Genomic DNA, 27276 nt, shown 5'->3' on the forward strand with positions numbered 1-27276 from the left:
ACTGCTGCCCTCGAACCAATTGGAAAACATCTCTATGGCAAGTAGGGAGAAGGAAAAGACTGGCAGAGCGGAGAGCAGCAAGCAAGCAGAGGCACAGTGGGCTCGCTCAGCTTACCGTTCAGCTTCAGACTGTAAACAGAAACGTAGGAAGGACATGTCGACATCGCTTTGGATTTAAACATAGTGTTTTCCGCTTGACTTCGCCGAAATGGTGATTTCTTGTTCAGTGCCGACATGCCGAAACCGATTCGTCAAGGGAGGCCAAATCCAGTTCCACAGGTTTGTAGTTTTTTAGTCAGGATTGCAATCAAATTTTGCAGAAATTTTATTAATGCGCGAGAGCAAAGTACCGTTCTTTGATGACAACTTCCGCCGCCGCTTACGGTGTTTTTCCTTCCAGTCAGCCGCATTTTATTGCCCATGATTCTTTTTTGCCGTTTCCCTTTACCTTTAAAACTCAAAGGTGGCTTTTAATTCTTCAATCACTGAATGCATCAGCGAAATAATGCGTTTACAGTGTCGTGCGTCGTGCGCAATTGAACGATTTTAGCTGCTACATTTTATTTGCTAGAAATGTGTGATAAGATCGCTATTTAGCCGGAATCTTTATTTTCTGCGGACCTCCGGTGCCCTTTCGTCGAAGGCAGGGCGTGTGTATTTTTAGAATTTTGGCATCTTGTCGCTCCCCGCCGAGCCCGTCCCTCTCCTTGTTTTTTTCACTAGAATCCGACCGGATGAGAATAATATTCCCCCTCGATGAAACTGGCAGCTGCCCCTCAAATTCAGGTTGTTGCTCGCTTGCCAGAAGAACTGGTCCGAGCCAAGTCACACTCGGAAATTCCACTTTAATAATTTCGTCATCCCGTAATCTGCCATTTTCCACTGTCGTGTCGTGTGCAGTTCACATTCACAAGCACATATGTGTACGCCCTGTCTGACTTTTTCCAACACAAAATATAATAAATCTTTGATAATTTTATTACGTTGACTTGTGGCGCGCACCTTCATATCACACTAACCTGAAGATCTACTCTCATCTGAAGAGTGATCAGCTGTTTAGGTTCTTACGTTAAGGTCAAGGTAAACTAGTTGTGTTACTCATTGACGTTTGCCAGGCTTAATGGGCTTATCTGGCGGGCGAGATTTTTATCCTTTCGCAGGCGGATTGATTTTCCTCTTCGTCAGCTGGTTTTTGCTCAACTTCCCAACTGATATCGTCACAAAATGACGTGGCCTGCCGAGTTTTTTTTGGAGTGCATTGCAGAAACGAGCGCAATATAAATGGTGAATCACACCAGCGAGTTCAGTTTTTCCTACGATCGCATTTCAAAATTTAGCGATTCTGGTGTCGCTTTCCTTGTTTCGCGCCTGGTTAAGGGAGCTCTCATCGTGCGATGACATCATAATTCCATTTTTCCTTCTATTTCAACTGGCTGGGCGATTTTGTGTTTCTCAAAATTTATAATTTTGAAAGGGAAGTTCGTGGGATTGTGCCAACTATATACACATAGAAAATGCCCATGATTGTGTGTGCGAGACAGGAAGTCGTCTGTTAGCAGCACCTAATATATTTTTCCACTTCCGACTTTGCAACAGGAAGTTAGGCAACTGGGTTTAAATTTACCAGTCAGTTTGATAAATTAAGTTCTTAAGCTGGATTCCTATTTTCTGCAACAGGGCGCAAAGTAGGCCAACAATATTTTTTTAATAAAAATGAATAAAGTGACTTTGCCACAAGTTTAAACTCTTTCAGCGTGGAAATTTTTACTAATGGAATCATAAATTTCATAACTAAATATTTGGGAAAAGTTTGATTTTATCTATTCCAATAATGGGCGTGCAATCTAGGAAAAAATTTCATCCAATTTAAAGATCTACATTCCTAATTAATATCTTATAATTTATAAAACCGGTATAGCCTTTATTCCATAAAATCCCTGGGGACTTAAGTTTCATTTTAACTTTATAGTTAACTGAAAGGATTTTTCTATTTGCTCACCTCTAGCAAATAATAAGATTGGCATGATTTTGTGAGGAAGCAAAGGATAACGAAGGAGATGCAGTATGCAAATTATGTAACGCGGTCAAATGGCCACTTTCAGTATCTTCTGAGCCGGGAAATTTGGGTCTAAACTATACGTCATTCATTTCATAATATTCAAGGGTCTTTAACCTGTCGAAATTCGGCATTTTATTTTGGAGGAGTGCTAATAAAGTTTAATTCATCGTGCAAGCACGCAAGCACTCTTTCTACTCATTTTCTCATAATAAAACGATACTCAGACAGGGCTGAGCATGGGAATAACTCGTTTTTTTGGTGGTTACTTTTTTGCGGCTAGTTTCTCCCGGGTTTCTGCAAACAAATTTTGCAGCTGTTGATTTTTGCCTGTTTATCTATCTAGTCAACTTAAATGAAGTAAAATTCGAATAAAATTTGTTTAAATAATAATTTTAATTGGTAAAACCGGTCAATTTCGAGTTCCTTAAATGCAAAAAATCAACTGCAAGTTTGGGAAACTCCCTGGGAGATTCCCAACCATGTTCAAAGTTTTAAAATTGGCGATTGGCACGCCAATTTTGCTAATCAGCATGTTAAATATTCCGATATAACGGTCGAATTCCACGCACTAATTTATTTGATGAAGCAGCATTCAGATTTTGAATCCGACACTAAATATTTATTTTATCTCCGACTTTCCGCAACCACGTCGATGATAAGGATACCAAGAAATTAATTTGGTGCTGTTGAGCTGCCTCCCAGGCAGGCAGACGGCAGGCGTCTCGGCCGACCGGAATAGTATAAATATAAAGTCACACAACTGAGTTGGGAGTTGGGCAAGCGAACGGCTTTATCTCTGGCCCAGCGTCGTCTTCTTTTTCGTCGCGTTTTTCATCATTTCTAAACGGAGCATTGCCCAAACGAAAACTTGGCTCGCGAATCGAGCGGCGGGGAGGCTTTTGTCCAGCGGCGACGCGCACTCGATAAAAATAGCGCTTCTCTCGCTCGCTCTCGCTCCGCACTCGGGCAATTTTCAAGACCGACTTCCTGATGGCGGCCGACCTCATTGGTTGCCCATTTTAATGGAGTTTAGAGTGGCTGGGCACGAATTGGGCTGACTATGAGCACGGCGCCGAGCGCAAGAGGCCATTGAACTTTGCCACTCGCGCTTCTTTATCAGTCGCTCTCGACCGCTTGAATTATGGAAAAGCCAGCTCGGAATTTTCTCCGCCGAATTCTCGGCTAGGTGCATCGCATCTCTCAGCCTTGTTTTTGTTTTCCTTTTGCTCACGTGACTGACAGACTGAGAGTTCGGTTCTTATTTCTTATCGTGTGGTGCGCACGCGGCGTGGATGGACTTTCCACTCGCCGCGACGCGTTTTAAATTCCGCGCAGAACTTTTTCTCACACTGGCAGCCTGGAGTAGTTTCGTCGGAATTTTCTCTCGAGAATTCCATTTTACTGCGAACCAATTCTGGAGTGTTCGCTCGAAAAACGATTCGCACTTCGCACGATGCGTACAAATGTGCCGAGAGCGTCGATTGGACAGGAGGAATTTATTTGGTCTGCCCGGAAATTCATACAATTCATACAATTATGGAATGCGGAATAGTTACTTCTTGCAATTAGTTATTGCGCGAGATGTTTTGCATCGTCCGATGTTTTTAAAAATGCAGATCATTCTGAAACTACAAAACACCCTGTTATGCTACTTAATCAAAGTTTTTTTTATCGCTGTTATCATTTTTCCCATAATGTACGTTACAATGATCAATCTCTCTCAACACAATTTAAGACGTGCGTCATTTCTATTTTTAATTTTAAAATTTGCGTAACCATCTAAAAATTCAACATTTTCCTCGAATTCCTTTTTTGTAAATTCGGTTGGGAAAATTTTCAAACAATGTGCCGCCGTTATATATGAGATTTTCCAATCTCTTCAATAATTAGAATTTCCACTTTGGCGATTGCGTCATAAAAGCCTTACATTGGGCTGCTTTCCTTTCCTGAAATTTCGTAAGAGAGATTTCCCAATGGTTATGAGGCAAAGTCGTTTCCGCTCTGAAAAAAGAAATCGTCGTCGGCCCCAAGATCTACACACAATTAGCAGAAGCTGCGCGCATTGAACCTTTTCCCAGCCGCCGCGATTGTAGGTCACCGCTTTTGGAATGAGCCTAGCGCGATGAAAATTTGCCTTTTTTCTGGCAGCGCGGCTTAAAGACCGTTCACTCGCCGGCGAATGCAAATGAGTGTGTTCGGACGCAAAATCGCGACTCTGGCGGCGGCTGCCTCTTTCTGCACGCTAGCAACACAAAGAAAATGGCCCAATTTCAAAGTTAACTCTAGCGGATAATTTCCATCCTGCTGGCTGGCAGAGTGTTGGCAGTTACGCGGCGCTGGCTGGCTGTTGCTTGGTTCGTCACTCGTTCGCTTCTTGCCCTAAATATCTTTTACCAGCATTTTCTTCTGCTCTCGCGCTTGCCATTATCGCGCGCGCCGGCGTTCTTGAGAAATTCACCTCGCTCAAAATAAGAGCTTTTTCCTCCTCCTTCTCCGCCGCCGCCGCCGTTGCCGTCGCCGCCGCAGCGCCTTTTCACAATTTATTTTCGACATCCTGTTTCCTGCCTAGCCGAAGAAGCCTCCGCCTGCCTTACTTATTGCCAGCTCACAAATTTTCCCATTTCGTGCTCTCGCCTCGCTCGCTCGTTTTTCCTTGAATTTGTAATTTCACATATGTAAACGCGTGTCCGCTGCTCGGTTGTTGGCTCTCGGCGCTCGCAGCTCCGGGCACAACTTGTTGAGCGGAAAGAAAAGTCCAATTGCCGGTCAAGGACCTTTTCTTCCTCCGTTCGACGCGCTCCGATTTTCGCCTTAAATGCGAACCGAGCGTTCAGTACAACAGGACTTTTCAAGTAGCTCCGTTTGAATTTTCCGCCTGATCACCACATCCGAGATAAAACCTGTTTGGTTCAATTTTTTACGTGGTTTTTATTAATTGCGTGGTCGTGCAAATAAAGCTGAAAAGCAATTATACTTCAACTTTTCCTGCTTTTTGCTTTATCCTGCTACGCTGTGGAATGTACTAATTGTAAGTGATAAGAGGGAAATGGGCTTCCACACTTCAATTTCAAGGTTTCTTGACTAAATACCTACAATTGTTTATTCCCTCTACGTTAATAGTCTGTAAAAAACGGACTTCTAGTGGCTCTCGTAATATAATCTGCAAAGTAAAACAACTAATTCATTTTTTTGCGCTGAGCGTAGTACCCAAATATAATTTCTAGGCTTAAATTAATATGTATTAAATTAAATTAATATTTATTGAAAATTATTGTTTGCAGTTTTCCAATGAAACGTGAGGAAATGTGTCGAATATGGGCTGACGCAATCGGCCGCCAGGATTGGTTCCCGACAAAGAACAGTTTCGTGTGCAGTGGACACTTCAAGCCTGAGGACTACCAAACCAAGCCAGGAAAGTTGAAGCACTTCCTCAAGGAGGGGGTGGTACCGAGCGTGTTTGGGCAGAGCCAGCCACGTCGGTCGAACAACGTGTCCAATTGCGACTCCGGCCTGCTGATGAAAGTGCCTTTCAACTCGGCCCAGCAATTTCAGGTCAGTGTCCCTGAATGGGAACGGCGACGCAAATGGGCACCATTGTTATTTTGGCAGCCGCCTCCATTTCACTCGGATTCTACTTTTGTGTCATTGTTCACACCAAGCGGACTGGAAATTACAACAAAGTTAATTAAAATTTTTTTGTGTTTCAAGAATCTGTAGCTAGCGGCTGCTGTTTCACAACAAAAAACTTGCCAAACCTGAAATAAAAAATAAAAATAAAGATTTAATTTGTTTTTGATACAATTATTGCTAAAACAGTATCATAAAAATTACACACACTTTAGTAGAATTTATTATTTAAATTAACTAATTAGTGGAAAATTTTAACCAAAATTTTAGCCAAAGATTTAAAGAAAATCAATCTTTCACTTTTTTATAACTAAAATTTACTTAGCTTAATTTACTATTTCATATTTTATATTTGCAGCAATGTGACGTGCCTTCGCTATCAGAAATCATATCATCAAACCTCACCGTGACAAGATCACCACAAACGCTGGAAGCACTGCTGCCCGGCGGTGTGTCCATCGTGCCTGTGAAGCGGAAAAGCCTTAAGAGAGAATCGCCAAGTCCAAGCCAATACGAGGAGCCGCCGAAGATAGCCAAGCTGTCGCTGCCAAACGCCCTCAATGGCTCCGTGGTGATCACAGCATCACCGAGTAGCAAACAAGTTCCTAAGCTGCGCCCCATCATGTCGATGAATAACGACCACTCTTCCAACGATGAGTGTGAAGAGCCCCTGGACGTGAGTCAGTTTCTTTCGATCAGCATGCAGCCTGAGGAGGACAAGGTGAAGCGCGAGAGCGTCACTAGCCCGGCTTTGAGCTCGTACTTATCCATTGGATATGAGGATGAGAAGAGCAAGAACAATCGCTACCGTGCCGGTGGTGTGGATGCGTTCGCGACACGATCTAGCGTCGGCAGCAACGGAAGCCTCACCCACACCAACGGCAGCAGCAACACCAATGCAAAGCTGGACGAACTGCAGCGCCGCAATGCACAAATGCATGCCGAGTTAAAGAAGAGGGATAGCGTTATTAAAGACCTGCGGATGAGGCTGTCTAACATGAATAATAATGTTGACTCGACGGTCATCGAGTTCCTTAGACGGCACTTTGACAATACTGCTTTTCAGGTGGGTAGAAGGATTTTGGATTGTGAGATTTAGAACTATCAATTTTTTAGGACACAGTCAATATTTCTTTTTATTTCCCCAACTCTAAATACCATTTTTATGATCGTTTCTGTTGAAAAGTGATTAAAAACTGCATGGTGGTTCACAGTGGTTATTTTGGTAATTTTAAATAAATGTTATGTTTGAAGATGCTGGAATTCCGGATACTTCTTGCTGTTTTAACTTGATTTTGACCTAAATTTCTAGTTTTATGGATATACTTTCTTATTGCGGCACATGGTGTTGTAGTTTTAAAGAATTTTTTGGTATGGGCAATACCCAGCAAATAAATTTGTGCAATTTTGATACTTAATTGAAATAATCAATTGTTTACAGTCAATATACTTCTGCCTCATCCTATTGTGTTAAAAAATTTACGTCTAATTAACTGTGAAATATTACATTCTAATGAAGTCATGGCTTGAGCAATATTAAAAATTTGATAGAAAAGTATGAAATATTTTGTTTTAGTTCTGATTTAGTAAGAAAAGAAAATTACTCAAGATTTGTTTTAAAAAGTCCTTTATTTGTGTACAGTTGTGTTTTACCATAATTTTTATCAGAAAGGATTGACACTGAAAATTCCTCACTTTATTGGAAACAAACTTTTCACAATAACCTCATTTTATTTGCAGATTCTCGACAACCACATTCGGAATAAGAAAGCCAACTCCTTCACTTTTGAATGCTACACTGAGACAATCATGAACTTTGCCGCAAATCTGTACAAAAGTTCACCTAAGGCGTATTTGCTGGTCCGCCAGCATTTTGATCTTCCTCCACCTACTTATCTGCACAAGCGCAACCTTGTGCCCGAGCTGAATGGAGAGCAAGGAGAGTTATCTTCATGCTCCAACGAGTATTCGGAGGAAGATATTTACCAAGAGACGGCCGTGCCAGAGCACTTGCCAGAAAAGAACGACTTGCCCCCGCAGTCCATCTCGGACAAGAACATCAAGGAGTTCCGCCAGTTTAACATCATCATTGAACACGATGACTAACTGATTTGTCAATAAATAGTGCATGAGCTCAAACAGTGTCTTTTCGCAGCCGGTATCGAGTACCAAAGCATAAATAATTTATTTTTCTCTTAGGTACGGGTACCTCATAGCTCTTTTAATCCGTGTCAACTTGTGCTTGTAATCTAGTATGGAATATGTTTGTATTAATCGATTTCACAGATTTTGCTTCAATGCCAAAGAAACAGAGGCAAAATTGTTCTTTATTTTTGGCTTAATTGATGATATAGTCAGTTTTTTTTTGTTTTCATTTTGGTTTGATTGATGATAGTCAGATTTGGTTTGTATTTAAATTTCACAAGGCTCTCTATAATACTCATTTCATAAGACGAGTTTCTTGATCAAATTTCTTGAAGCAAATCTATTTCTTCTTTTTTTGCATGCATTTTCAATTATATTATTATACATTGCGCCTGTTTAATGATTAGAAGTAGCGATTATAGTCAATTTTTGGTAGGCAATTTGTGACCCTGGTTAACAATTTGTTCTGAATATACATATATTTTTATGCCCAATGACAACGATCGTTTTTGGCACCTATTGTAAGCTTCCTAATCGCAGAATGCCTTTCACGAATGAATCAAATCACAACAAACGTCTAGACTGATTAAAAGTAACTTTTATAAAAAGTTTAAATTCTGGGAAGGTTTGAACCAAAATAGCTATAACAAAATGCCTGGAACAATGGCGAAGGCTTCAATTGAAAATTGTATTCTGAATACCTGTATGGTCTTTTTGGAAACTTAATATTGTCTTTCAGCTTTCAATAAATTTTGGCTCTTGAATACAACGCTGCTGTTATTTGATAAACCAACAATCCTCAAAATAAAACAAGTAATTATTTTTTGTATCTAAACTTCTTTATTCTAAACTGAACCATAAAAACATTCACTCGGCCTGCTTCTCTTCGATTTGAATCTGGTTGCTCATCTGTTGCTGCTTGAACATATCAAGCACCATTTCTGTTGCCGAAGGCGCCTTGTTGTACATTTCCCTCCACTTCTTGTCGTGGATCAGATCAGCAACAGCCATTTCAGGATTTCTGTTGGTCCAAGGCGTCCAAGGTCCCTGAATTGAAGGGTGGTTGGTGTATTGGACATTAGTCAGTCGTGACTCCTGGCGACCACTGCATTTGGTGTACAAGTTGAGGAACTGGCCCACTGTGAATCCATCAAATTGACAGCAAGACAACTCATGCCGTTCGCCATTTACTAAAAATTAAAAACTGGTGTTTAGCATTATAATTGTGTTTGGAAATATTTATACAACTTACAGAATTCCATAGCGAGCTTAGCAGGCCTGTGTCTTCTAGGTTTAAGGTAAACTACGACACCAGGGTTATTTTTTGCATAGTCCACCAAATATCTCTCAATAAAATCTCTGAAAATAGAGAGTAATTTCTTTGTCTTATTTCAGGGGTTTTAAATGATTTGTTTTAATTTTACCTGATGCCTTTGCTGTCTCCCCTAGTTTTGCAAAATTTCAGCGTTACTCTTTGCAGCTGACAAACATATCGGCCGATTCCATTTTTCAGAGGTGCACTGACTATGGCAGGAATCGAAAATAAATGTCTGTTAGACATATTTCAAGTGCGATATCTACTAGGTTAAAATTTAATAATGAACAATTCACAATTGAACGCGTGTTTTCGTTCTCATCTGATTCTGAACAGATGGGGGTGAGGCATAGATATAAAAGTGGACGCCAGATGGTACTGCTGTAGCACAACACTGTAGCACACACCCATACTCATAAACACACGTTTTAAAAAATTGTTTACCATAGGCATAGAAGTGATTTTTGTGAATCTTTGCATTTTGCGTTGAAATTTCAATCGGTAATCGGGGACGCCGCACACACAAGATTACATTAAAATATGTACGTTGAGTATACTGTTATGTATATCACATGTTTTTGTTTATAAATTCAAAGGAATAAAATATTATGTATGATAGATAATATCGTCCTGGTCCCGGCAAAATCGCGTAACTTTCAACAACCAAACGCGAATTTCCTTGTTGCAAGAAAAGGTCAACAATCAATTCAACAATGAATATTTGGGTGTTTGTTGAACGTTGCGCAATTTTGCCGGGACCAGGACGATATTTAAGTTTTAAATGATTGATTTGAATTTAATAGAATCTACCATGGCTGGACTTCAATTGCTCTCAGAGTATGGACTTCGAGTAGATGGCAGGCGACCTAACGAGCTGAGGCAAATTAGGTGTAAAATGGGAGTTTTCAGCCAACCTGATGGAAGTGCCTACTTGGAGCAAGGAAACACAAAAGTGTTGGCTGCTGTTTATGGACCTCACGAAGTATGTATTTTTATTTTTTGAATGAAATTGATTTAAATTGAAACTGTGTTAAATTTATAGGTGAGATTAAACAGATCAAAAACCCACCATGATAGAGCCTACATCAACTGTCAGTTTAGCATGGCCGTTTTCAGCACGTCTGAAAGGAAAAGGAGGCCCAGAGGGGACAGAAAGTCGCAGGAGATGGATATGAATTTGAACCAGATCTTTGAATCAGCCATCAGAACAGAGCTCTACCCTAGATCTCGGATTGACATTTATCTAGAAGTAATATAAACTATGGTCCCTGTTCAATGCAAATTGTAACTAAAATATAATATGGTGTCATCCAGGTCTTGCAAGCCGACGGCAGCAACTTCAGCGCCTGCGTCAATGCCGCCACCCTGGCGTTGATCGACGCTGGCATTCCATTGAAAGACTATGTCTGCAGCTGCACGTCGACCCTGGCACCCTCTCAGGGTGGGGCACCCCCCACGCCAATGGTTGACGTCAACCACGTGGAGGAAACACTTGGCGGCCCTGGCCTCAACATGAGCACCCTGCCGCGATTGGACTCTGTGGTGCACCTCGAGTTGAGCGGCACCAGGCTGCACCTCTCGCACATAGACCCTGTGGCAGAGAAGGCGTCTACTGGGGCTGCTGACATCATGGCAGTGCTGGACAAGGCTGTGCGAGGACATGTGGCGCAGTGCCTGCATGCCAGGGAACTGTCTGGTCAAGGTGCCGACGCGTAATAAAAAGTTTTCTTAACAAAAACAAGGATTGTATTTGGAATCATAACTACACAAATGGGGAAATCAATAATTATATAAAGTACAACTCGTCATACAGCAATGTCAACAGTGATGCCAGTAGTGCAGGTTTAAATTTTGCTTTAAAACAATAGTTGGCTATGTTCCACCATTCCTCAAGTCTTGCTCGCAGTTAAGAAAAATAGCTATGTACATTTTCTTGCTTTTGGTAAATCATTCTTTAAACTGTTGCTCCTGGGTACCTCTCGATAATCATGCCGACGCCCTGCGAAACAAATTTTTTTTAGGAAATCTAGAGTAAGTAAATGGTAAAGAGTAAATGGCCACTGGTTAGAGTGGTTAGAATTAGAAACACGGAATGTGCGAGACTTATACTACCATCCAACCTGTCCTACAGGTATGGAGGTCCTGTTGCCTCAGACATTATGTCCTCATATTATAGCACCATTGTTAGACCACATTTCGCAACAGAAAAAGGTCAAGTCAAAAGGATTTTGTTGGTGCATTCATATATATAGATATAAATGTTTGAATAAATTCACCTGTCCTCCAGCGGCGCAGGCGGTGACGAGACCAAACTGGCCATCTTCCTTGATGAGACGGTGAGCAGTGTGAATGGCGAGACGTACGCCTGTGAGCCACAATCATTTAAGTAAACAAAGGGGACAAAAATGCAAGTTTAGTTACCAGTGGCAGCGAACGGATGTCCAATGCTGAGGGAGCCACCCCACAGGTTCCACTTGTTGATGTCGGGCATGCCGACCTTTTCCTTGCGGCCCATCTGGGTCGTTGCGAACCAGTCAGAGTCCATGGCCTTCAGGTTCGCGCAAATTTGGCCCTGCAAAAAATATTAATGGGTCAGCTCTAATTTCAACCTCAATTTCTTACGGCAAAGGCTTCATGCACTTCCCAAACGTCAATATCCTTGACAGTGAGTCCAGCCTTCTCCAAGACCTTGGGAGTAGCATAAGTTGGTCTGCAAAGAAGTCGGTCAGTGTTTGAATAATTTTTTGTCTATCAAGTTGCATACCCAAGCAGGAGCTGGTCCTTGGGGTCCTGGGAGACGTAGACAAAGTCTCGGAGGTATGCTTTTGGCTTCAGCCCCAGAGCTTTGGCCTTGGCTTCAGTCATGAGCAGGCAAGCAGAAGCACCGTCAGTCTGAAATTTATATTATGATGCGATGATTAAAAAAGAAGTCCTTACTAAAGATAAGAGATTTAATTCAATCAGAAATCAGTCAAATTCACCAAAAGATGTTTTTGTTTTAAAAAAAAAAAATAAATAGAAATGTAGCAGATGTGAATCAGACCTTCTTCTCCTTTTTCATATTTGGCTCAGGATATTTTTAGTGTTTATGGAACAATTAATGTTAGAAATTTGTAAAGCAGCAGAGAGAGAGAGATTTTAATCAGATTTCGCAGGACTTGCGACCATTGAGGTTGCAATTCTCAAAGTTCTGAGCGTTTGAAAGTGAAGGAATCAATAAGATAAGTTCTTGTTCTAATTTAAGGTGTTCTTAATTCAATCCACATTGATGCATCAAATTCATTTCTCTAAGATTGTTAGTCAGTTCGAGTTCAAATTTAATATTGTTAGGAATTTTGTTCTGATTTCTATTTTAATTCTGTTTAAGGTCCAAGTGTTCTGTTATCATAGTCGTCAAGTGACTTATTTGTTGATAAAAAGTAGAAATATTCATATTTCCGAGAGATCATTTATCACCCCTTCCCTCATAGAAACTTGAATAGAGAATGAACATTCGCACAAATTGGCAGATTTATAGTAACTTTTGTGATGTTTGATCTAAAAAGCAGGAATGTAAAATTGACCATTTTAGACAAATTTGTTGTACGGATTTAATTAATTCACGTATTTCTAGTATTCTAAAATTGTAGGTACCCATTGCACGAGGAGTTTGTTTGAAAGAAAGCAAAAAATTAATAGATACTTTGTGGGGATAAGCATGAGGCAAACAACTTCCTTTAAACTTAACAGGGAAAGCTGACTTTGTGCGTCTAATAAGCAGAAAAAGCTCTCAACTTAGCAGTGATTGAGGGTTAACACAAATTTGCTAAGCTATCATGAATCAATGATTTACTGATAAAAAATGGACCTTGTACACACTAGTGGTAAGTCAGTTATATAATAAATTAAACCTAGCTTAAACAGCATTTTTGAGTTTTTAGAGGAAAAATCTGCATGAAAGTTCAAATGATTATGCTAAGACACGCAGAGTCTCACCAAGAATGAGGCGTTGGCGGCAGTGATGGTTCCATGGGGCTTGACAAAGGCTGGCTTCAGCTTGGCCATTTGCTGGGGTGTGGAGATGCGGATACCATTGTCCTTGGTGACGGTCTCAGCCACGCCGGGCACTTGGAATGGAACAATGTCGGTCAAGTGGCCGTTTTCCTGCGCGCGGTGCGCCAGCTGGTGCGAGCGCATCGCATAATCGTCCTGTTCTTGCCGACTCACTTTGAACGCGGCGGCAAGCCGATCAGCGGAGTGGCCCATCGTTTCGTTCGTCGAAAACTCGGCAACAGCCGGCAACTGCAATGAGACAGTGCTGTTCGTTTCTCAGTATGCAGCATCAAACGAATACAAACCTCTGGAGCGAAGAAATCTGGCCTGATGGTGGAGAGCAGAGAAAGACGCTGGCCCATCGTTTTCGCCTTGTTAGCCCTCAAGAGAAGACTGCGCATTTTTCGCGAGTGCCTTATGGGCACATCAGACATAAACTCGACTCCACCGGCCACAATGACATCATATGCTCCAGCAGCAATCATGCCGATACCTGAAAAATATTATTGATTTGATCAATGTACCAGTAGAGATGAATTAGATTAAAAACCGTAGTCCACTTCAGCATAAGAAATTAAGATGATTGACATAAATAAAAATAATGAATGGCGAACTGAGCACCATGGCAAAGGTTTGGCAACAAGGCACCCAATTACTGTTGCTTACTTTAAGAAACCAATCCCTGCCTTTTGATTTTACAATTTTAGGTAACTTGCTATGTACGCAAGTAAAAAAATGCTGAAAATGCCCATCATCTGGAATAAATCAGACCATTCATACTGGTTTTTACAATAAAAAAACACGATTGGGGAAAAACTAGATGGACGAAACTGCAAACTGATTTTAATTCTAAACGCCAGGAGAACCTACTTTAAGGGCTTTGATTCTTAAACACAAAACTACTCTTTCTAAATGGCCACGATCTAATGTAAGCAATCCTTTGAATTACTATCATACTGGAAATTTATTCTTTTGAGAATAGCAGCACACAAAACCTTTTACTTCTTTCATATATTAATTTTTTTAATTTTAGCGAATGTAGAAAATTGATTTTATTAAATAAATTGCCTGTAACTTATTCAATAATATGTGTATGCCGAATTTGAAGAAGGCTCTACTGGCTGGTATTTTTAAACGATAGTGGGTGGAGTGTCAACTATTTTTATTTATAAGTTAATTAAAAACCATACCCACTTGCAAACAAATTTTTGTTTCATTCTAGGGGGGAGTTTGAATAACACAGTGCCCAATGTAAGAACAAAAAAGCCTCCTTCAGTTATTTTATATAATTTATATCTCATATTTTTTTCTTTAATTTCTCCCAAGCAGTATATCCTTGGATATGAGACCAACCTGTGGTGATGGCTTGGTTTGAACTGATGCAGGCCATAGTGACTGTGTGAGCGGGTGTTTTGTCAGAGAAACCGGCGCTGAGGCAAGCTTCACGAGCGATGTTGCTGGTTTTCACCTCTTGGATCACAGTGCCGTAAATAACATAATCGATTTCCTCCTTAGGGATTCCAGTTTTGCGCAAAAGTCCCCTGTGAATGAAACGGCCGTCCTTGAGTCAATCAATTGAGCAAATGGATTCATTGAGCCAATTGTGGCGACCCACAAACAACAACATAAACGACTTATTTCTGCATCAAGTCTTTGTTAAATTTGTTGAACCATGGCATTAACATCATATGATCAAGAGCCAAGCAAGTGAAGCGTTGCTCAAGATCATAACTAGGCCTGCCAAAAGTCTTAAATAATTAATGACACAGCCAAAGCTTTAAGATCCTGAGGATTTAAATTCCAGGCGCAGTTATTTCAAAATAAATACTACACAATACAAGGTAGCAGCTGCGGTGAGCAAGCGTTTTTATCCTTACAGCAGGGAGGCTCTGGCGAGGTCGTGGGGCATCAGCTTCGAGTAGCTGGTGCCGGACAGCAGGAAGGGCGTTCGCACAGCGTCAACCAGCACCACATTCTTGCCAGTCTTGTCTTGGACAGTCTTTTTGGTCTGCGCGAGTTGAGGAGCCGTCGTAGCGATGCATCTCGCGCCTGGAAAGCAGACAATTATGAGTTAGCAATAATATCCAATTAGTGACCCCATGTTGGAAAGGTCAGGCGAGAGCGTGGACAAGCCGCCCCCGCGGCCGATCGTCTTCGTGCATAGATTATTATTTGTATATAAAAATTGCATTGCCTACTTCTAAGCTGATTGTGTAAATGATCAATTTTCGATAAGAAAAAGAGTAAAGATCGGCCGCGATGGTGGACTTTGGATCACATCCTGTCAGGTGCCGAGTCACTCGAGGACATCGGTCAGGTGACCTATGGATGCATGGAACACTTACCGTGGTTGCTGAGGGGCAGTTTGATTCCGGCCGGAACCTTGAGGAATCCCCGAGCTGCAAACGAAGCCATCACTTTCGACAGATCGGCACCGTGTAAAGCAACAACCCGACAGAGAAAACTTGAAAAGAGCGAAGAAATTCAGCTGAGTGGACAGATGGCACTACAGTCGCCCCCATAGTTGTCGTCTTTCTTTTGTCAGACGTTGAAACTCCCATCGCGGGAATAGCAGTCTATCAACAAACCAGATTTTACTTTCTGTCCGCAACTTACACATCATTTTTCTTTGATTCACTGTATTTCAAGTGACTATTTTTTTAATTAATAACTCATCATAGGAAAATATCTTAACTTTAAGATCTGTTTAAAACTATTTCTATTTTAATAAGAAACGCGTCTGTATTATAATACCTACATCCCGTCATCAATAGAATGAAACTCATCTCGTGGGTAAAGTTTAACTATTATATTTTTTGCTTTAAATAATAAAAAATATATTCCAAGGGAGCTAACCAGTTTGGACAGCTAGCCCACAAAGGCTGGCCCGTATTTGAAGCAAGCAATACACCCAAGCAGTGTAGTCTTGACGGCCTCCCGGACGATATATTAACAAATATTAGCAACATCTGTGGCGGTGGAGGACACACTCTCCTGCTTGATTCTGACGGCTATGTTTGGGCGTGTGGACAGAACAACCGTGGTCAGTGTGGCGCACCTACAGATGCAGAGATAAAAACTATTACTCCTTGGACCAAAGTAACCCTTGAACAGCTTACATTTTAAAATAACATTTTTTACAAATTGAATAACCCCCCTCAGGTTGATATTAATGGGTTGAAAGTGAGGCAGATTGCAGCTGGATGGGAACATTCAGCCGCGGTTACTGATAATGGACGCTTGTACGTTTGGGGAAGCAATAGCCATGGACAGCTTGGGCAAGTTGTGAGTATTCAGAATAAAAATGAATTTCTTCGTATAAAATAAATTACGACCAAGGACTTAGTAACAAATTAGATTTAAACAAAATTTCCAATTTCTGTAAAGGTGGAAAGAGGGAAATGTACCTACCAACCACATTGTATGGCAGGGAATGTGAAGAAAGTGTCAGCTGGTCTTCGGCAAACAACCTGGATCGACGCTCAGAATGTTATCAACTGCTCTAGCTCCACTGGCGAAAATAAAATAAGTATGCTACAAATATAATGTTGCATTCCTCAAACCTTATATCAACATCTATTTCAGCTGTTCCGGGCGTTTTAAAACCAATTCAAGTAGCGTCTGGCCAGAAACATAACGTTGTTCTCATGGGAAACGCGGAAAACGATGAAAGGCTTGGCCAAATTTTTTGTTGGGGAGATAACAAATTTGGGCAGCTTGCCACTGGTCTGGATGGTGGGAAATCCGTGGAATTGGTTGAAGCTGAAGCTGCAAAAGAGAAGGAATTTTTAAATATTGCATGTGGTTGGTCTCACAGTGCTGGGATAACAGGTGAACTTTCGATTATAAATATCTTTATTTGGCTAAACTTGTGTATCAAATGCTACTATTTTTAGCTGATGGGCGGCTCATGTGCTGGGGGAGAAGCAACTATGGACAACTGGGTTGCCCAGAGCAAGTTGACAAAAAGGGACCTTTTACGTGGTTTCACGACCAAGAACAACAAGTTAAGGTGACTCAGATAGCCCTTGGATCAGAGCATACTTTGGCACTAACAGGTAAAAAATTTGAATTTGGTCAAAATAAAAATCCTACCTTCATTTTATGCGACAGAAACTGGTTCGGTTTACGCGTCTGGCTGGAATGAGCACGGAAACTGCGGCAATGGAAGTTTCACCGACCAGTTCTCTCCAGCAAAAATATTAGAGGGTTGCAAACTGATCGGGTGCGGCGCCTCTCATTGTTTTGCACTTGTGTCCTAAACGACAGGCATTTGTACCTTCTTAAGTTTAAAATACAATGAAAATTTTACGCTTTGTAATATGCAGTGGTCTATTTCTAAGAGATCAAACACATTTGGCTCCAAGAGGCTGCTACACACTCTCAACGATTTCCATCCTGCTATTTCTTGAAATGGGTCTTCTGAATGGATGTCTAAAAATTTGCTTTCTTCAATTTTGCTGGGAAACGTTATCCTAAAATTTGGCAGGAAATTAATTATAGTTGATAGAATTTAAAAATTTTTCATATCAATATTACCACAGAGAATGTAAGAACGTTCTTGGAGGAGAATTGTCTTTTTTGTTGCTGTACGTGAAATCTCCTACGATCGTGTGGCCCAAATGCGACAAGTGGACTCGGAGTTGGTGTCTTCTCCCAGTCAAAGGGCGCAAGAGGACCTGATAATGATGTGACGTTTTATGTGGCACTGAGACTCAAAATTTAAATTACCTTAGCAGCTGGGTAGTTTTCATAGAGTCCAAGTTCCAATACTTGCACTCTTGTATGTGCGTTTCGAGGCTTTATGCATTTTTTGTCGGAGCCAACACACATTTTCCTTGAGGTGTCAACTTCATATTTATTTTCACCTGCGTCGATTTGAAAAAGGACAATCACGTGAAAATGCTATTTATTATTTCCTTAGCGAAAACTAGGCACCTATAGACTCGTTGATGGAAAATGAATTCTTGCTGGGCCACCCTCTGATCAACGCAACGTAGAACTTCTTGACCTCTCTTTTGCTGAAACTGTCCCCAGCTTCTTTAGCTGCCTTCTTAGACAAAGCAACGCAAACAACGCCACTGGTAACTAAGTCCAACCGGTGCACAAAATGAAACTGATGCCCAAGGTTAGGGTTAGCTAAATTTGGAAACTGTCTTGAGATCATCGTTTGGAGCGTTTCCTGTGAATGAAAATACATCCAAACTCATAAAATATAAAATAAGATAAATTTTTGTTCATTACCTTATTGTTAGAATCAGAATTCATCAAAATGTCAAAAGGCTTGTACACAACTAAATAGTTTTCACTCAAATAGAGAACTTGGAAATCATCACGTCGCCAAAAATATGACGGGATAAGCTTTCTAGCAACGTTGCTTATGAAGGAAATAACTCCACTGAATATAAGCGTCAGCATTTTCCACGTAATAGCACGAGAAAATTAACGCCTATAAATATTATTAACCTTGGCTCAAAACACAATAAAATACATAAAATTGTTGGGATATTTTTCGTTCCCTCACAATCAGTGCTTCGACTGCTTAGCAGGCAGCAGCCGCTCATAAACAAAAACATGTGTTTCATTCTCAAGCCCAAGGCTACGCCCCTTTTTCTGTTGGTTAATGGTTGAAATTCGGCTGGAAGGGAAGTCGACATGTGCTGTTAGAAAAAGAATGCCACTGACGAAAGCAGCGAAAATCGGCATTGCTTGGTGCGTAATAACTAAATGATTATTAATTTATAAGTTGATCTTCATTTCTATTGATGCCGCTTTTATGAGCAAACGCTCAAAACTACTCAATGAAAATATTTTAGTTGGAATCGCTCTCTCTTTCGCAATAATCAAAGTCATTCTATGTATCGGTTTTTAGCGTAATTTGGCATTTTGGAACGAAATTTTGGTACGGAAGTGGATGTTAATTGAGGCACCATCACAACAGCTTTTAATATAAATCAATGAGCTAGATTTTGTCTGATCAGTTGAATGTGAGATTTACGTAGCATGTTTTCCCTTTTCAGGTCTATAATAACCATCACCAGCATCGGTGGGTTTGTACTGTCAAAACGGTCTATTGAAGAACGCCGAGTAGAGTCTATGAAAGTGCGAGACCGGATGCGAAAATCCAACTTTGGCGAATACCCTTCCAACGAAAGAAAATACACTTAAACACTCCCTTCCTAATCTAACAAAGACGTAACGAACGCTCATAACTCTGTGAAAAATAGTCTGCTAAAATTTAAATCTTTTCTCAGAATATGGCTGTCCCCCCTGGAGGTGCTCCCCAATTGGACTCTGCCAAAATGCAGGCGGTGCAAGACCTTGAGATTGAAATGATGTCGGACATGTACTCGCGAATGACGAATGCTTGCCACAAAAAGTGCATACCGCCAAAATACAAAGAGGCTGACCTGGCAAAAGGCGAGGGCGTCTGCATAGACAGGTGCGTGGCCAAATACCTGGACATCCACGAAAGGGTCGGCAAAAAGTTGACTCAGTTGTCCATGCAAGACGAAGACTTTGTTAAGAAAATGCAAGGCTAGCATCAAAAGTAATTCGTTACTTAGTGTTATTCAATGATAATTAGAATGTTCGAAAGCTATCATTTCAATTATCACGGGCTCCAAGTTTTCACTGTCTGCCGAGGGAACGTGATATTTTCATTTCATCGAGAACTTGGTTTTTATGAAAATTAAAGTTTTGTGTTCTTACAAGTTCACAAAATTGTTTTTAAATTTAGTGTGAATTCCCCACATTAAATATCCAAAATACATAGCACAAACAAAAATGTTTGATTTGATTTACTCTCCTTGCATACTTGGTGTTGAGAAAGGCTTTTCCATATTGAGAGCTACTAGTGCCTTTGACAAAGCAGAGATGGCTCCTCAGTTGTCATCTGACCTATCAGCGATTAAATTTTGACTTCTGTGTAGTGTAATGGTACACTGCAGTCCAGTGACTGTTGAATAGCTGCAACCATAGTTTTCATTTTTCAATCTGAAAATCATTTGATTAAAATTTGAGTTTTTTTATATATTCATCATCTTGCTAAATAAATTAACTGTCAGAAGAAATTGACTTGGTGTGTAGCGAGGAAGCCGCATTTATTAATTTCTTCTGACAATTAATTTATTTTGCAAGACATCGCTGGCTTCTGCCTTCATCGGCATCTATCAAGAACTAAATAAATTAACTTCGTACATTTTTTGCTATGTGCGTATGCGTGTCAAAAATGATTTCAATAATTATGACATCATATTTTAGTATTTTCTATTAAACTTGCTTTTATTCCTTGAAACGCATTTAACCATCAATATAATAAAGTTTTGTTGTATCGACTCTTTCCCTGTTTGTGACTTACAGTTTGACTAAAATTTAATAATAAAGTATCAATTTAACCAAGTTATTGTAATAGGAATTTTCCTAAATTAAAGTATTGCTCAGATATGATATGGAATCGTTAAGGGTTTACAAATCTCTGTGTTTGTCGGGGTCATTTGTTTTTTAAACTGCTACAATTAATAGCAAGAAACATACATTCAGCCTAAGCTCTCAAATAAAAATAGTATATACCGTTCTGTATTGTATAAAAATTACAGATATAACTATGACTTATCCGTCAATCAATGAGTTCTTTATAAAATATATATTCAAATACCGCTAAGAAATGTTACGAAAAATTGGTTGAAAAATGGCATTATTTCTGGCTCACATTGTTTATGAACCATCTTCTAGAATGAGGCATCCACCAAAGAATATTTCAGGCTTTTGATGAAATAGGGACCTCTATGAGAATTAACTTTGCCTCCCTCACACAAAAACACTGCTATGTCTTCAAAGACATTTTCACTTTCATTATTATTGTTAATAGACAACTCTCTTTTAATACTTTCAGCCGTGATATCCCTGTAGTAGCAGCCTTCTGTCAAAATTGCACTCACGCCTACTTTGCTTCCCTTTGGTGCAAAAACTGGCTCGTCAAAAGCGAAAATAGCTGAGGAATTGGTTCTGAAAGCCGTTTTTTGCCTTGCTATGTACTTCTTGCTCGAAACAAACATCTCCAACTCGATATTGCAGTTATACTCGTCTTGCCTGTCGAAAATCACTCTGGGGACAAGTTTTGATTTAATATAGTAATTATTTTATGGGTTTTGCATACCTCTTAACTTGTCCCTGGCGGAAGATAAGCTTGGGTTCAGTGTAAACCTTACACATCACTTCAATTTCGTTGATGAGAATGTAGCTCCCTGTAGTGAAATGCAGATAGCAGGAGGTGAAGTAGGTGTTTCCTGAAGTACCTTGAAAGCCTACGATTTTTTTGTAGAGCCTCTGCTCTATCAGCTCTCGACTCCCTAATATTTTACTCTTAGGGATAACCTCCAGCGTTTGGTAGTTTGTTGGCTTCTTAAATCTTTCTTCCGCTATTGGGCACAGTGCGGAAGGGACAGCCAAATGCAAATCTTTCAAGCATCTCGAATGGAGCATAGTCTGAAGAATGAAAATGGACTCTTCTGGTGTCAGTACTTCGGAAATCAGTTCAAAATCCTCAGGGCTGGTTAGAGTCATCAATCGCAGGTGTTGGAGAAAGAAACGCATTAATTGCCTGCAAATATTCATGGAGTAAATTATCGTTTTAAATAATATTCCTGTCTAGAGAAATTTAAATTTAACGAAAACCTAAAGAGATCACTCAAAATGATTTTTTTTAATGAGAACATGAAAACGCAACTCACAAGTTATTGTTGTACCTGCAGTACTTCAAGCAAGCACGGATCAGCTCTGTTTCTGACTGGATATTCATTTCCGGCAATTGCAAAAACCAATCCAGTACTTCAACGCTGATCCTAAGAAACGAGCTGTGCGAAATGCACTTTTCAGTGTGCTCTGCCAGGAACTGAGAGCACTGTTTTAAATAATAATTTAAAATAAAAATAGATAAATGAACCTTTCCACAACTGCTGGAAATGAATCTGATCCTGAAGTTAGTGCTAAGCGTTGTCCAGATGGTCTCCACGGTCAGCAGCTCGTATATCTGTTTGGAGCAAAAGTCACCCAACTCCTCAATCAGATACTCGTCGGCTGCTTTAGCCAACTGCACAGCTTCGTTTAAATCGGTCAAAGGCGCGGACAGAGAATTAAAATGGACAAATCTAGAATCACGCCAAATTAAATTGAAAATTGCCAGAGTCAGCATCAGCACTAAACTTACTCTATTAACAACTTGAAAATGTGAGGCTCAGCTTTTTTTACTCTAATTGGACCTGGTGCGGTGAACGGACTTTTCAGCATTCTATCAAAATACTCACTGGCTAAAACCAGGTCGAACTTTGAAGCATGGATTACCTTATACAAATATTTCAGGTTTAGTTTAAAAATGATATGCAATAAATGCTTAAATAAAAATAAACTTACTTCAGCATACTCGTCATTAGGACCAACAATGAAAGTGCAGTCCGTATGCTCGCCTTTCTCCAGGGCAATCCGTTTTTTCTCAAAGTATGAGGTATTTTTCCACAAGAATTTTTCATTTCGCCTACTCTCCAGCCGCATCTTCGCAGGTAGTTTGTCGTTGATTAAATTGTCTGATTAATCAAATTTTAACTGAATTGTTCCCACACGTTAAAATTAAAAATTTTACCAATAACTCTTGTGGAGAACCACACCAAGAACATGCTTGATCGGAAATCGTTTTGGATATGTTGGATGCATTCATATCATTTGTCGCTTCATAATGCTAAAAATCCAAAGCATGCTCAGAATTTCCGGGATTAGTGATTTCAACTTGTTGCCTGCATGCCATTTGATCAGAGCGACAAATGCTTCCAACAAAAAATGGGAACAGATAGATACTTAACAGTCGTGCATAGTCTAATCTTTTTCAATAGAGCATGTTGGAAATATATATATGCTATTTATTTTAGCAAATATACTAAAATACTTGAGAAAAAAACCTCTCATGAATATTTAAAATACTTTAAGAACTGTACGAAAGTATGTTTTTAAAAATAGCTACCATCCTAAATTATTTTTCGCAAAGTTTAGCCATTCGTTAAATCTTTAATTATCAATATTTAATATTTCTGAAGCTTTGCATGCTTTTTGACGAGGGAACTGTTCCTCTTTGATGATTGCAGAGGAAATGGACGAAAGAGAAGAGAACAGCCGAATGATCAGTGTGCGCGGAAAGGGAGCGTTGGGAAATATTTTATTGGCGCGATGTTCCTGTCTAGAGAAATAAATTGCATCTCTCGAGCAGCGAAAAGGAAAGATCGTGTGTGTGAGAGAGTCTCTGAAGGCTCAGCAAGTTTGCTTCTGCTGTCATTTGCAATAAGGAAAAGTTGCACTCTTCCCCCGCCGCTGCCGCCGTGGATATATTCGTACGTCTAATGAGCGTGGCACTTAATCAAAGGGCCACATAGGTCAGAAAGCTTAGTGCATTATTAATGACTCCCACGAGGGCTGACTCAGGCAAAGAACAACTTTATATTATGCCCGCTGCTCTCACTCTCGTTTTCTCTCTCTCTCTCTCTCCTCTCCGAGGTCCCCGCGCTGTAATGAGTTTACTATGACAGATTAATTATTCACAAATTGCTATTTATGCGCGGCCGTCATTTCTTTTACGTCCCTCGCTCTGCTTCAATACTGATTGTGTTCCAAATCCAAATTCTCTTTCTCTCTGGCTCCCTGCGCCACAGCCGCTAATTTATTTTTCATTACGCTAATGTGTTTAGCACGAGTCGTGAAATATAAATAATGATTTCATTGCACTCAACTCGCTCTCTATGGGTGTGCAAACGCACTTTCCCGATTCGTTCTCATTTATTATTCTCTGATTCGAGCTGAGAGTGCCTCTATCTGCCTGCACACAAACACACACACTCACACTCACAAACGCGCACCAATCTACAAATGAAATCACAAAATTGAACTCGCCGCCTCATAAATATTGATTAATGGCGCCAACCACAGTGCTCATGCTTTATTTTCTGCAATCCTCTCTCATCTGCTCTCTGAACTTTGAAAATTGAATTTGTCAGGGCACAGAAGAACTAGAATGCAGAAAGTAATAGCAAATTAATGGTGTAAAAAATAGAAATTTCACTGCTGGGCTTGTTCTCCAAAAATTTTCGTATCCAGAAAAAAATTGTCGATGACGATCGAAATCTCTATTTATGATGAGAGGGGGGTTTTGATGTTTTAGCTCATCTCTGCCTAATTTTTAACACACTTTAAATAAAAACAGATATTAAGCAGTTCAAAACCAGTCAAAAATGTAAAAGTCAAATTGATACTGCATTGAACTTTTGAATGTGATGACCCTTTTCACTGGGTTATCTCTTTTGAGATGGACGACCCCTGATAGCGAGCAACTCGCGAAAACGCAGTGTCCCAATAACAATACAAACAAATAGCATGTGCGCACGATTCTCATTTGAGTAAGCTCAGTCCAGAAAAGGACCATTTCGTATTCCTACCCCCGCACCGGAGTATTTTCTGAGAAGCTGCTTCAAATTTTATCACGCATTTATAGAAAAAGTTTCGGTCATCGAATTTAAAATTTCGATATCCAGACTTCAGTTGAAAATCCGAGAACTGCGAGTAATGTGCGTGGCAGAAATTCTTTCTACAAAACCAGATTAAATTACTTTATTTTCCTTAGCTCGTTCGGAAGCGACGAAAAGTTTGCTTTCAATTTACTCTTCATCAAGGAAGGCAGAGAGTGTGTGTTTTAATTAATTCGCAATTACTTGCTGAAGCGTGTATCCGCTTTATTTATTTCTCATCTCTATAGTGCGGTCGGCGCGTGGTTGATTATGTTGGTGTTGGGTTCAGCCAGTGGACGAAAGGCTGAAGCGGCCAGGGTCCAGCAGAAGCAGATAACGCTGTGCTGGGCACGTCGCCGGCCCCCACACACGTTTAATTGGCGCCGGCAGCGGCAGTTAGCCGACGCAGGAAATTGAGAAAAGGTGATGGAGGCGGATGAATCTCGGGCAAAAGGTAATTTTGCAGCTCATGGAAGACGAAGACAGAGACGAGAGAGCACTCTTCTCCACACGGCTCGGGCGAGTTCTTTCACAGCAGGACTATCGTTCTAGTAAATTACAACTTAATTACTTCATTGGAAAAATCATCATGTCAAATTTACTTCGCCAATAATGTTTGAAATTATTTTTTATTAGTTTGGAAACGCTTGTACACGAATTTTTAATTAATTCCATCTAAAAATTTGATATATTTCCACTGCTGAATATGACTTAATTTTATGTGAACTAATTAAAAACAATAAATAGAAGCAATGACCATTGAGATTAGTGCAATGTTTACAACCAGACACAGCACATCAGAGGCCAGTAAGGCGAAATAGAAAGCGAGATAAACGAAACAGTGGATGTTCTTTAGCTCTCTTCTTCGCTTTGGAAAGTGTTGTAAAGCAAAAGCGAAATTCTTATCTCCGCAGAAAGACAATTACTGCATTTCTCTCAGCATCCAACGCTATCTCAAATCAAATTCCACGCGAGAGCGCTGAACAAAAAAGTTTGGAAACTTTATATTAGATGTTCTGCCAGTATTTTGTTGTTAAAAGATTAAATAAAAAGAGGAGCTAGGAGAAGAAGAAACAGCGCGCGGCGAGCGAGAAGAGAAAGAAAGTGTGCTGATAGACAGATAAGGTTTGCTGGGCGTACTTTGAGGTTTTTGTTATAATAGAGGAAATGAAGAAAAGAAACTTGTGGCGAGAAAGGAGCGGAAAAAGCAAAGGGAATAAAAAAGATCAGAGGTCTACAATTTCTGTTGATGACCAGCGGCTCTGGAGCACAAGCACTTTTGGCTTCTTCCACTGATTGGAATGAGCCGACGGCGGGGCTGAGGCCAGAGGGGTCACTCGCTGTATTTTCGCTTCACTGGACCACCGCCACAGCTTTCTTTTGCGTGTAGTCTTTTGTCTTGTCACCTTCCACCCCCGCCCTCTGCGCGCACAATGACACTTTTACGAACGAAAAGATTTTAACGAAATTAATACTTCATTCGCTTGAGACGCTGCCAGGCCGGAAAGGCCGGCTCGCCGGCAAAAAAAAGGCACAAAGGTGCTGGAAACTTTCTTGCTCGGCTGCTGTTTCTCCTTCATTTCGTCGATAATTCCTTTTCTTAAATTACTTTCTGCAGTTGAGCGAGAAGGAGAGCTAATGCGTACGTGTGCACGCCTGCTGTCAATTTTTTTATATGTAATGAACTTTTTACCCCCTATCCCATGCCAATCAATAATCAAGATTGCACAAAAGGGTTCAGATCTATTTCTTTCGATTTCTTGTGATTGATAGCACGGCATAACATTGAAAAATTATTTGTTTTCATTGTTCTAACAATAATGCAATTAATTTTAATATTTTTTTTAGAATCTTATTTATTGGAAAAAACATTACAAGTCCAGCCAATTCAAGACGAATTGATGGCTGGTGCTCGTTCAGCTGCTGCATCGCAGCAGCTATTTAACAAAATAAAAGTGCAAAAACATTTTTGTATTTACAAAGTAGTGTGCGAAAAGAAGAACAAAAAAATTAGTCACACGATGACAACCAATCCTTCACTTTTTTCTTCACAACATTTTTATCTATCAGGTTTTTTAATTCACGTGGCAGCTGGTTCCACAGTCTTGGTAACACAGAGTATGATGTTCGAGCAAAATATTTACCATCAATTATTGGTTCAATGACAGGGTTTGATTGAATCAGTATTGTACAATATTGGTGCGTTCGCTCAGTGCCAAAGTCACCATCAAAATATTTCACATTTAACAAGCAAGATTTGTAAATTTTATCAACAGGCATTACGTTCCAAAATTTAAAAAAATCACTAACAGTACGCTTATGTTTGTTTGAGCACATTTTATACAACACTCTTTCCTGCAGATTTTTTATGCTCGTCAAGTTTACAGTGCCCCAGGAAGTAATACCATAATTCAAATAACAATTCAAGGTTTTGGTCTATTATACTTGATTACCTCTTTTATAATATAATATTTGAAAATATAGACTCAAGACGAACAAAGTTAATCAGTAAATTCGTTTATTGTTCAGTAAGACTATTGATATTGGGTCTTTAA

At 40.1% G+C, this 27276-nt stretch overlaps 9 protein-coding genes across 10 annotated transcripts; 5 read left to right on the forward strand and 4 right to left on the reverse strand.

Annotated features, from left to right (window-relative positions):
• Positions 1-41: 41 nt before the first annotated feature.
• LOC135934220 (THAP domain-containing protein 5-like) lies at positions 42-8600 on the forward strand. The gene is made up of 4 exons (XM_065475801.1): positions 42-279; positions 5341-5611; positions 6045-6752; positions 7427-8600. Exons 1-4 carry the CDS (start codon positions 209-211, stop codon positions 7790-7792), a joined length of 1416 nt encoding a protein of 471 aa, XP_065331873.1. The 5' UTR covers positions 42-208; the 3' UTR covers positions 7793-8600.
• Positions 8601-8648: 48 nt separating this feature from the next.
• Positions 8649-9481, reverse strand: mRpL43 (mitochondrial ribosomal protein L43). The gene is made up of 3 exons (XM_065475807.1): positions 9256-9481; positions 9084-9190; positions 8649-9021 (listed from the first exon to the last, which is right to left on the reverse strand). The coding sequence occupies exons 1-3, from the start codon at positions 9390-9392 to the stop codon at positions 8699-8701; spliced, it is 567 nt and encodes a 188-aa protein (XP_065331879.1). The 5' UTR covers positions 9393-9481; the 3' UTR covers positions 8649-8698.
• Positions 9482-9541: 60 nt separating this feature from the next.
• Positions 9542-10887, forward strand: Ski6 (exosome complex component Ski6). Its single transcript, XM_065475806.1, has 4 exons — positions 9542-9688; positions 9950-10128; positions 10189-10395; positions 10461-10887. The coding sequence occupies exons 2-4, from the start codon at positions 9958-9960 to the stop codon at positions 10860-10862; spliced, it is 780 nt and encodes a 259-aa protein (XP_065331878.1). The 5' UTR covers positions 9542-9688; positions 9950-9957; the 3' UTR covers positions 10863-10887.
• Mtpbeta (mitochondrial trifunctional protein beta subunit) lies at positions 10870-15684 on the reverse strand. The gene is made up of 10 exons (XM_065475800.1): positions 15524-15684; positions 15056-15227; positions 14532-14719; positions 13484-13671; positions 13122-13427; positions 11911-12038; positions 11769-11856; positions 11568-11718; positions 11423-11511; positions 10870-11145 (listed from the first exon to the last, which is right to left on the reverse strand). Exons 1-10 carry the CDS (start codon positions 15591-15593, stop codon positions 11101-11103), a joined length of 1425 nt encoding a protein of 474 aa, XP_065331872.1. The 5' UTR covers positions 15594-15684; the 3' UTR covers positions 10870-11100.
• An 11-nt stretch (positions 15685-15695) lies between these two features.
• Positions 15696-17499, forward strand: LOC135934222 (secretion-regulating guanine nucleotide exchange factor-like). Its single transcript, XM_065475802.1, has 7 exons — positions 15696-15971; positions 16026-16277; positions 16341-16463; positions 16566-16707; positions 16764-17009; positions 17075-17236; positions 17292-17499. The coding sequence occupies exons 1-7, from the start codon at positions 15954-15956 to the stop codon at positions 17438-17440; spliced, it is 1092 nt and encodes a 363-aa protein (XP_065331874.1). The 5' UTR covers positions 15696-15953; the 3' UTR covers positions 17441-17499.
• On the reverse strand, positions 15969-18708 carry LOC135934223 (RNA pseudouridylate synthase domain-containing protein 1-like). Of its 2 annotated transcripts, none has more exons than XM_065475804.1 (9): positions 18423-18708; positions 18117-18360; positions 17910-18046; positions 17718-17857; positions 17491-17653; positions 17274-17436; positions 16742-16946; positions 16590-16684; positions 15969-16236 (listed from the first exon to the last, which is right to left on the reverse strand). In XM_065475804.1, the coding sequence occupies exons 1-6, from the start codon at positions 18594-18596 to the stop codon at positions 17416-17418; spliced, it is 879 nt and encodes a 292-aa protein (XP_065331876.1). In that variant the 5' UTR covers positions 18597-18708; the 3' UTR covers positions 15969-16236; positions 16590-16684; positions 16742-16946; positions 17274-17415. The 2 variants fall into 2 exon arrangements, with proteins under 2 accessions (XP_065331876.1, XP_065331875.1); XM_065475803.1 differs by having other exon boundaries at positions 16590-16689.
• A 72-nt stretch (positions 18709-18780) lies between these two features.
• Positions 18781-19346, forward strand: LOC135934227 (uncharacterized). Its single transcript, XM_065475809.1, has 2 exons — positions 18781-18890; positions 19199-19346. The coding sequence occupies exons 1-2, from the start codon at positions 18802-18804 to the stop codon at positions 19344-19346; spliced, it is 237 nt and encodes a 78-aa protein (XP_065331881.1). The 5' UTR covers positions 18781-18801.
• An 89-nt stretch (positions 19347-19435) lies between these two features.
• Tim10 (translocase of inner membrane 10) lies at positions 19436-19965 on the forward strand. The gene has a single exon (XM_065475808.1). The coding sequence runs from the start codon at positions 19436-19438 to the stop codon at positions 19718-19720; it is 285 nt and encodes a 94-aa protein (XP_065331880.1). The 3' UTR covers positions 19721-19965.
• Positions 19966-20746: 781 nt separating this feature from the next.
• LOC135934217 (uncharacterized) lies at positions 20747-22944 on the reverse strand. The gene is made up of 7 exons (XM_065475796.1): positions 22816-22944; positions 22590-22759; positions 22387-22520; positions 22123-22327; positions 21911-22071; positions 21337-21780; positions 20747-21284 (listed from the first exon to the last, which is right to left on the reverse strand). The coding sequence occupies exons 1-7, from the start codon at positions 22847-22849 to the stop codon at positions 20909-20911; spliced, it is 1524 nt and encodes a 507-aa protein (XP_065331868.1). The 5' UTR covers positions 22850-22944; the 3' UTR covers positions 20747-20908.
• Between the last annotated feature and the right edge of the window lie 4332 nt (positions 22945-27276).

The sequence above is a fragment of the Cloeon dipterum genome, chromosome 1, assembly GCF_949628265.1.
Source record: "Cloeon dipterum chromosome 1, ieCloDipt1.1, whole genome shotgun sequence".
In the NCBI taxonomy this organism is placed as follows: Eukaryota; Metazoa; Arthropoda; class Insecta; order Ephemeroptera; family Baetidae; genus Cloeon; species Cloeon dipterum.

Coding starts and splice junctions, on each gene's coding strand:
- mRpL43 (XM_065475807.1), bottom strand. CDS start 9,392: ATGTCTAACAGACATTTATTTTCGATTCCTGCCATAGTCAGTGCACCT. Junction 9,191..9,255: donor GGAGACAGCAAAGGCATCAG/GTAAAATTAAAA, acceptor CTCTATTTTCAG/AGATTTTATTGAGAGATATT. Junction 9,022..9,083: donor TAAGCTCGCTATGGAATTCT/GTAAGTTGTATA, acceptor TTTAATTTTTAG/TAAATGGCGAACGGCATGAG.
- LOC135934223 (XM_065475804.1), bottom strand. CDS start 18,596: ATGCTGACGCTTATATTCAGTGGAGTTATTTCCTTCATAAGCAACGTT. Junction 18,361..18,422: donor ATTCTGATTCTAACAATAAG/GTAATGAACAAA, acceptor TTTCATTCACAG/GAAACGCTCCAAACGATGAT. Junction 17,858..17,909: donor AAAACTACCCAGCTGCTAAG/GTAATTTAAATT, acceptor CATCATTATCAG/GTCCTCTTGCGCCCTTTGAC.
- LOC135934227 (XM_065475809.1), top strand. CDS start 18,802: ATGGTTGAAATTCGGCTGGAAGGGAAGTCGACATGTGCTGTTAGAAAA. Junction 18,891..19,198: donor GCGAAAATCGGCATTGCTTG/GTGCGTAATAAC, acceptor TTCCCTTTTCAG/GTCTATAATAACCATCACCA.
- LOC135934220 (XM_065475801.1), top strand. CDS start 209: ATGGTGATTTCTTGTTCAGTGCCGACATGCCGAAACCGATTCGTCAAG. Junction 5,612..6,044: donor ACTCGGCCCAGCAATTTCAG/GTCAGTGTCCCT, acceptor TTATATTTGCAG/CAATGTGACGTGCCTTCGCT. Junction 6,753..7,426: donor TTGACAATACTGCTTTTCAG/GTGGGTAGAAGG, acceptor TTTTATTTGCAG/ATTCTCGACAACCACATTCG.
- LOC135934217 (XM_065475796.1), bottom strand. CDS start 22,849: ATGTTCTTGGTGTGGTTCTCCACAAGAGTTATTG. Junction 22,328..22,386: donor ATTTTCAAGTTGTTAATAGA/GTAAGTTTAGTG, acceptor GCGTGATTCTAG/ATTTGTCCATTTTAATTCTC. Junction 21,285..21,336: donor CGCCAGGGACAAGTTAAGAG/GTATGCAAAACC, acceptor ACTTGTCCCCAG/AGTGATTTTCGACAGGCAAG.
- Ski6 (XM_065475806.1), top strand. CDS start 9,958: ATGGCTGGACTTCAATTGCTCTCAGAGTATGGACTTCGAGTAGATGGC. Junction 10,129..10,188: donor CTGTTTATGGACCTCACGAA/GTATGTATTTTT, acceptor TTAAATTTATAG/GTGAGATTAAACAGATCAAA. Junction 10,396..10,460: donor GGATTGACATTTATCTAGAA/GTAATATAAACT, acceptor GGTGTCATCCAG/GTCTTGCAAGCCGACGGCAG.
- Tim10 (XM_065475808.1), top strand. CDS start 19,436: ATGGCTGTCCCCCCTGGAGGTGCTCCCCAATTGGACTCTGCCAAAATG.
- Mtpbeta (XM_065475800.1), bottom strand. CDS start 15,593: ATGGCTTCGTTTGCAGCTCGGGGATTCCTCAAGGTTCCGGCCGGAATC. Junction 15,228..15,523: donor ACTGCCCCTCAGCAACCACG/GTAAGTGTTCCA, acceptor TCTGCTTTCCAG/GCGCGAGATGCATCGCTACG. Junction 11,146..11,422: donor CCTGCGCCGCTGGAGGACAG/GTGAATTTATTC, acceptor TTTGTTTCGCAG/GGCGTCGGCATGATTATCGA.
- LOC135934222 (XM_065475802.1), top strand. Junction 16,464..16,565: donor ATGGACAGCTTGGGCAAGTT/GTGAGTATTCAG, acceptor ATTTCTGTAAAG/GTGGAAAGAGGGAAATGTAC. Junction 17,010..17,074: donor TCACAGTGCTGGGATAACAG/GTGAACTTTCGA, acceptor TACTATTTTTAG/CTGATGGGCGGCTCATGTGC.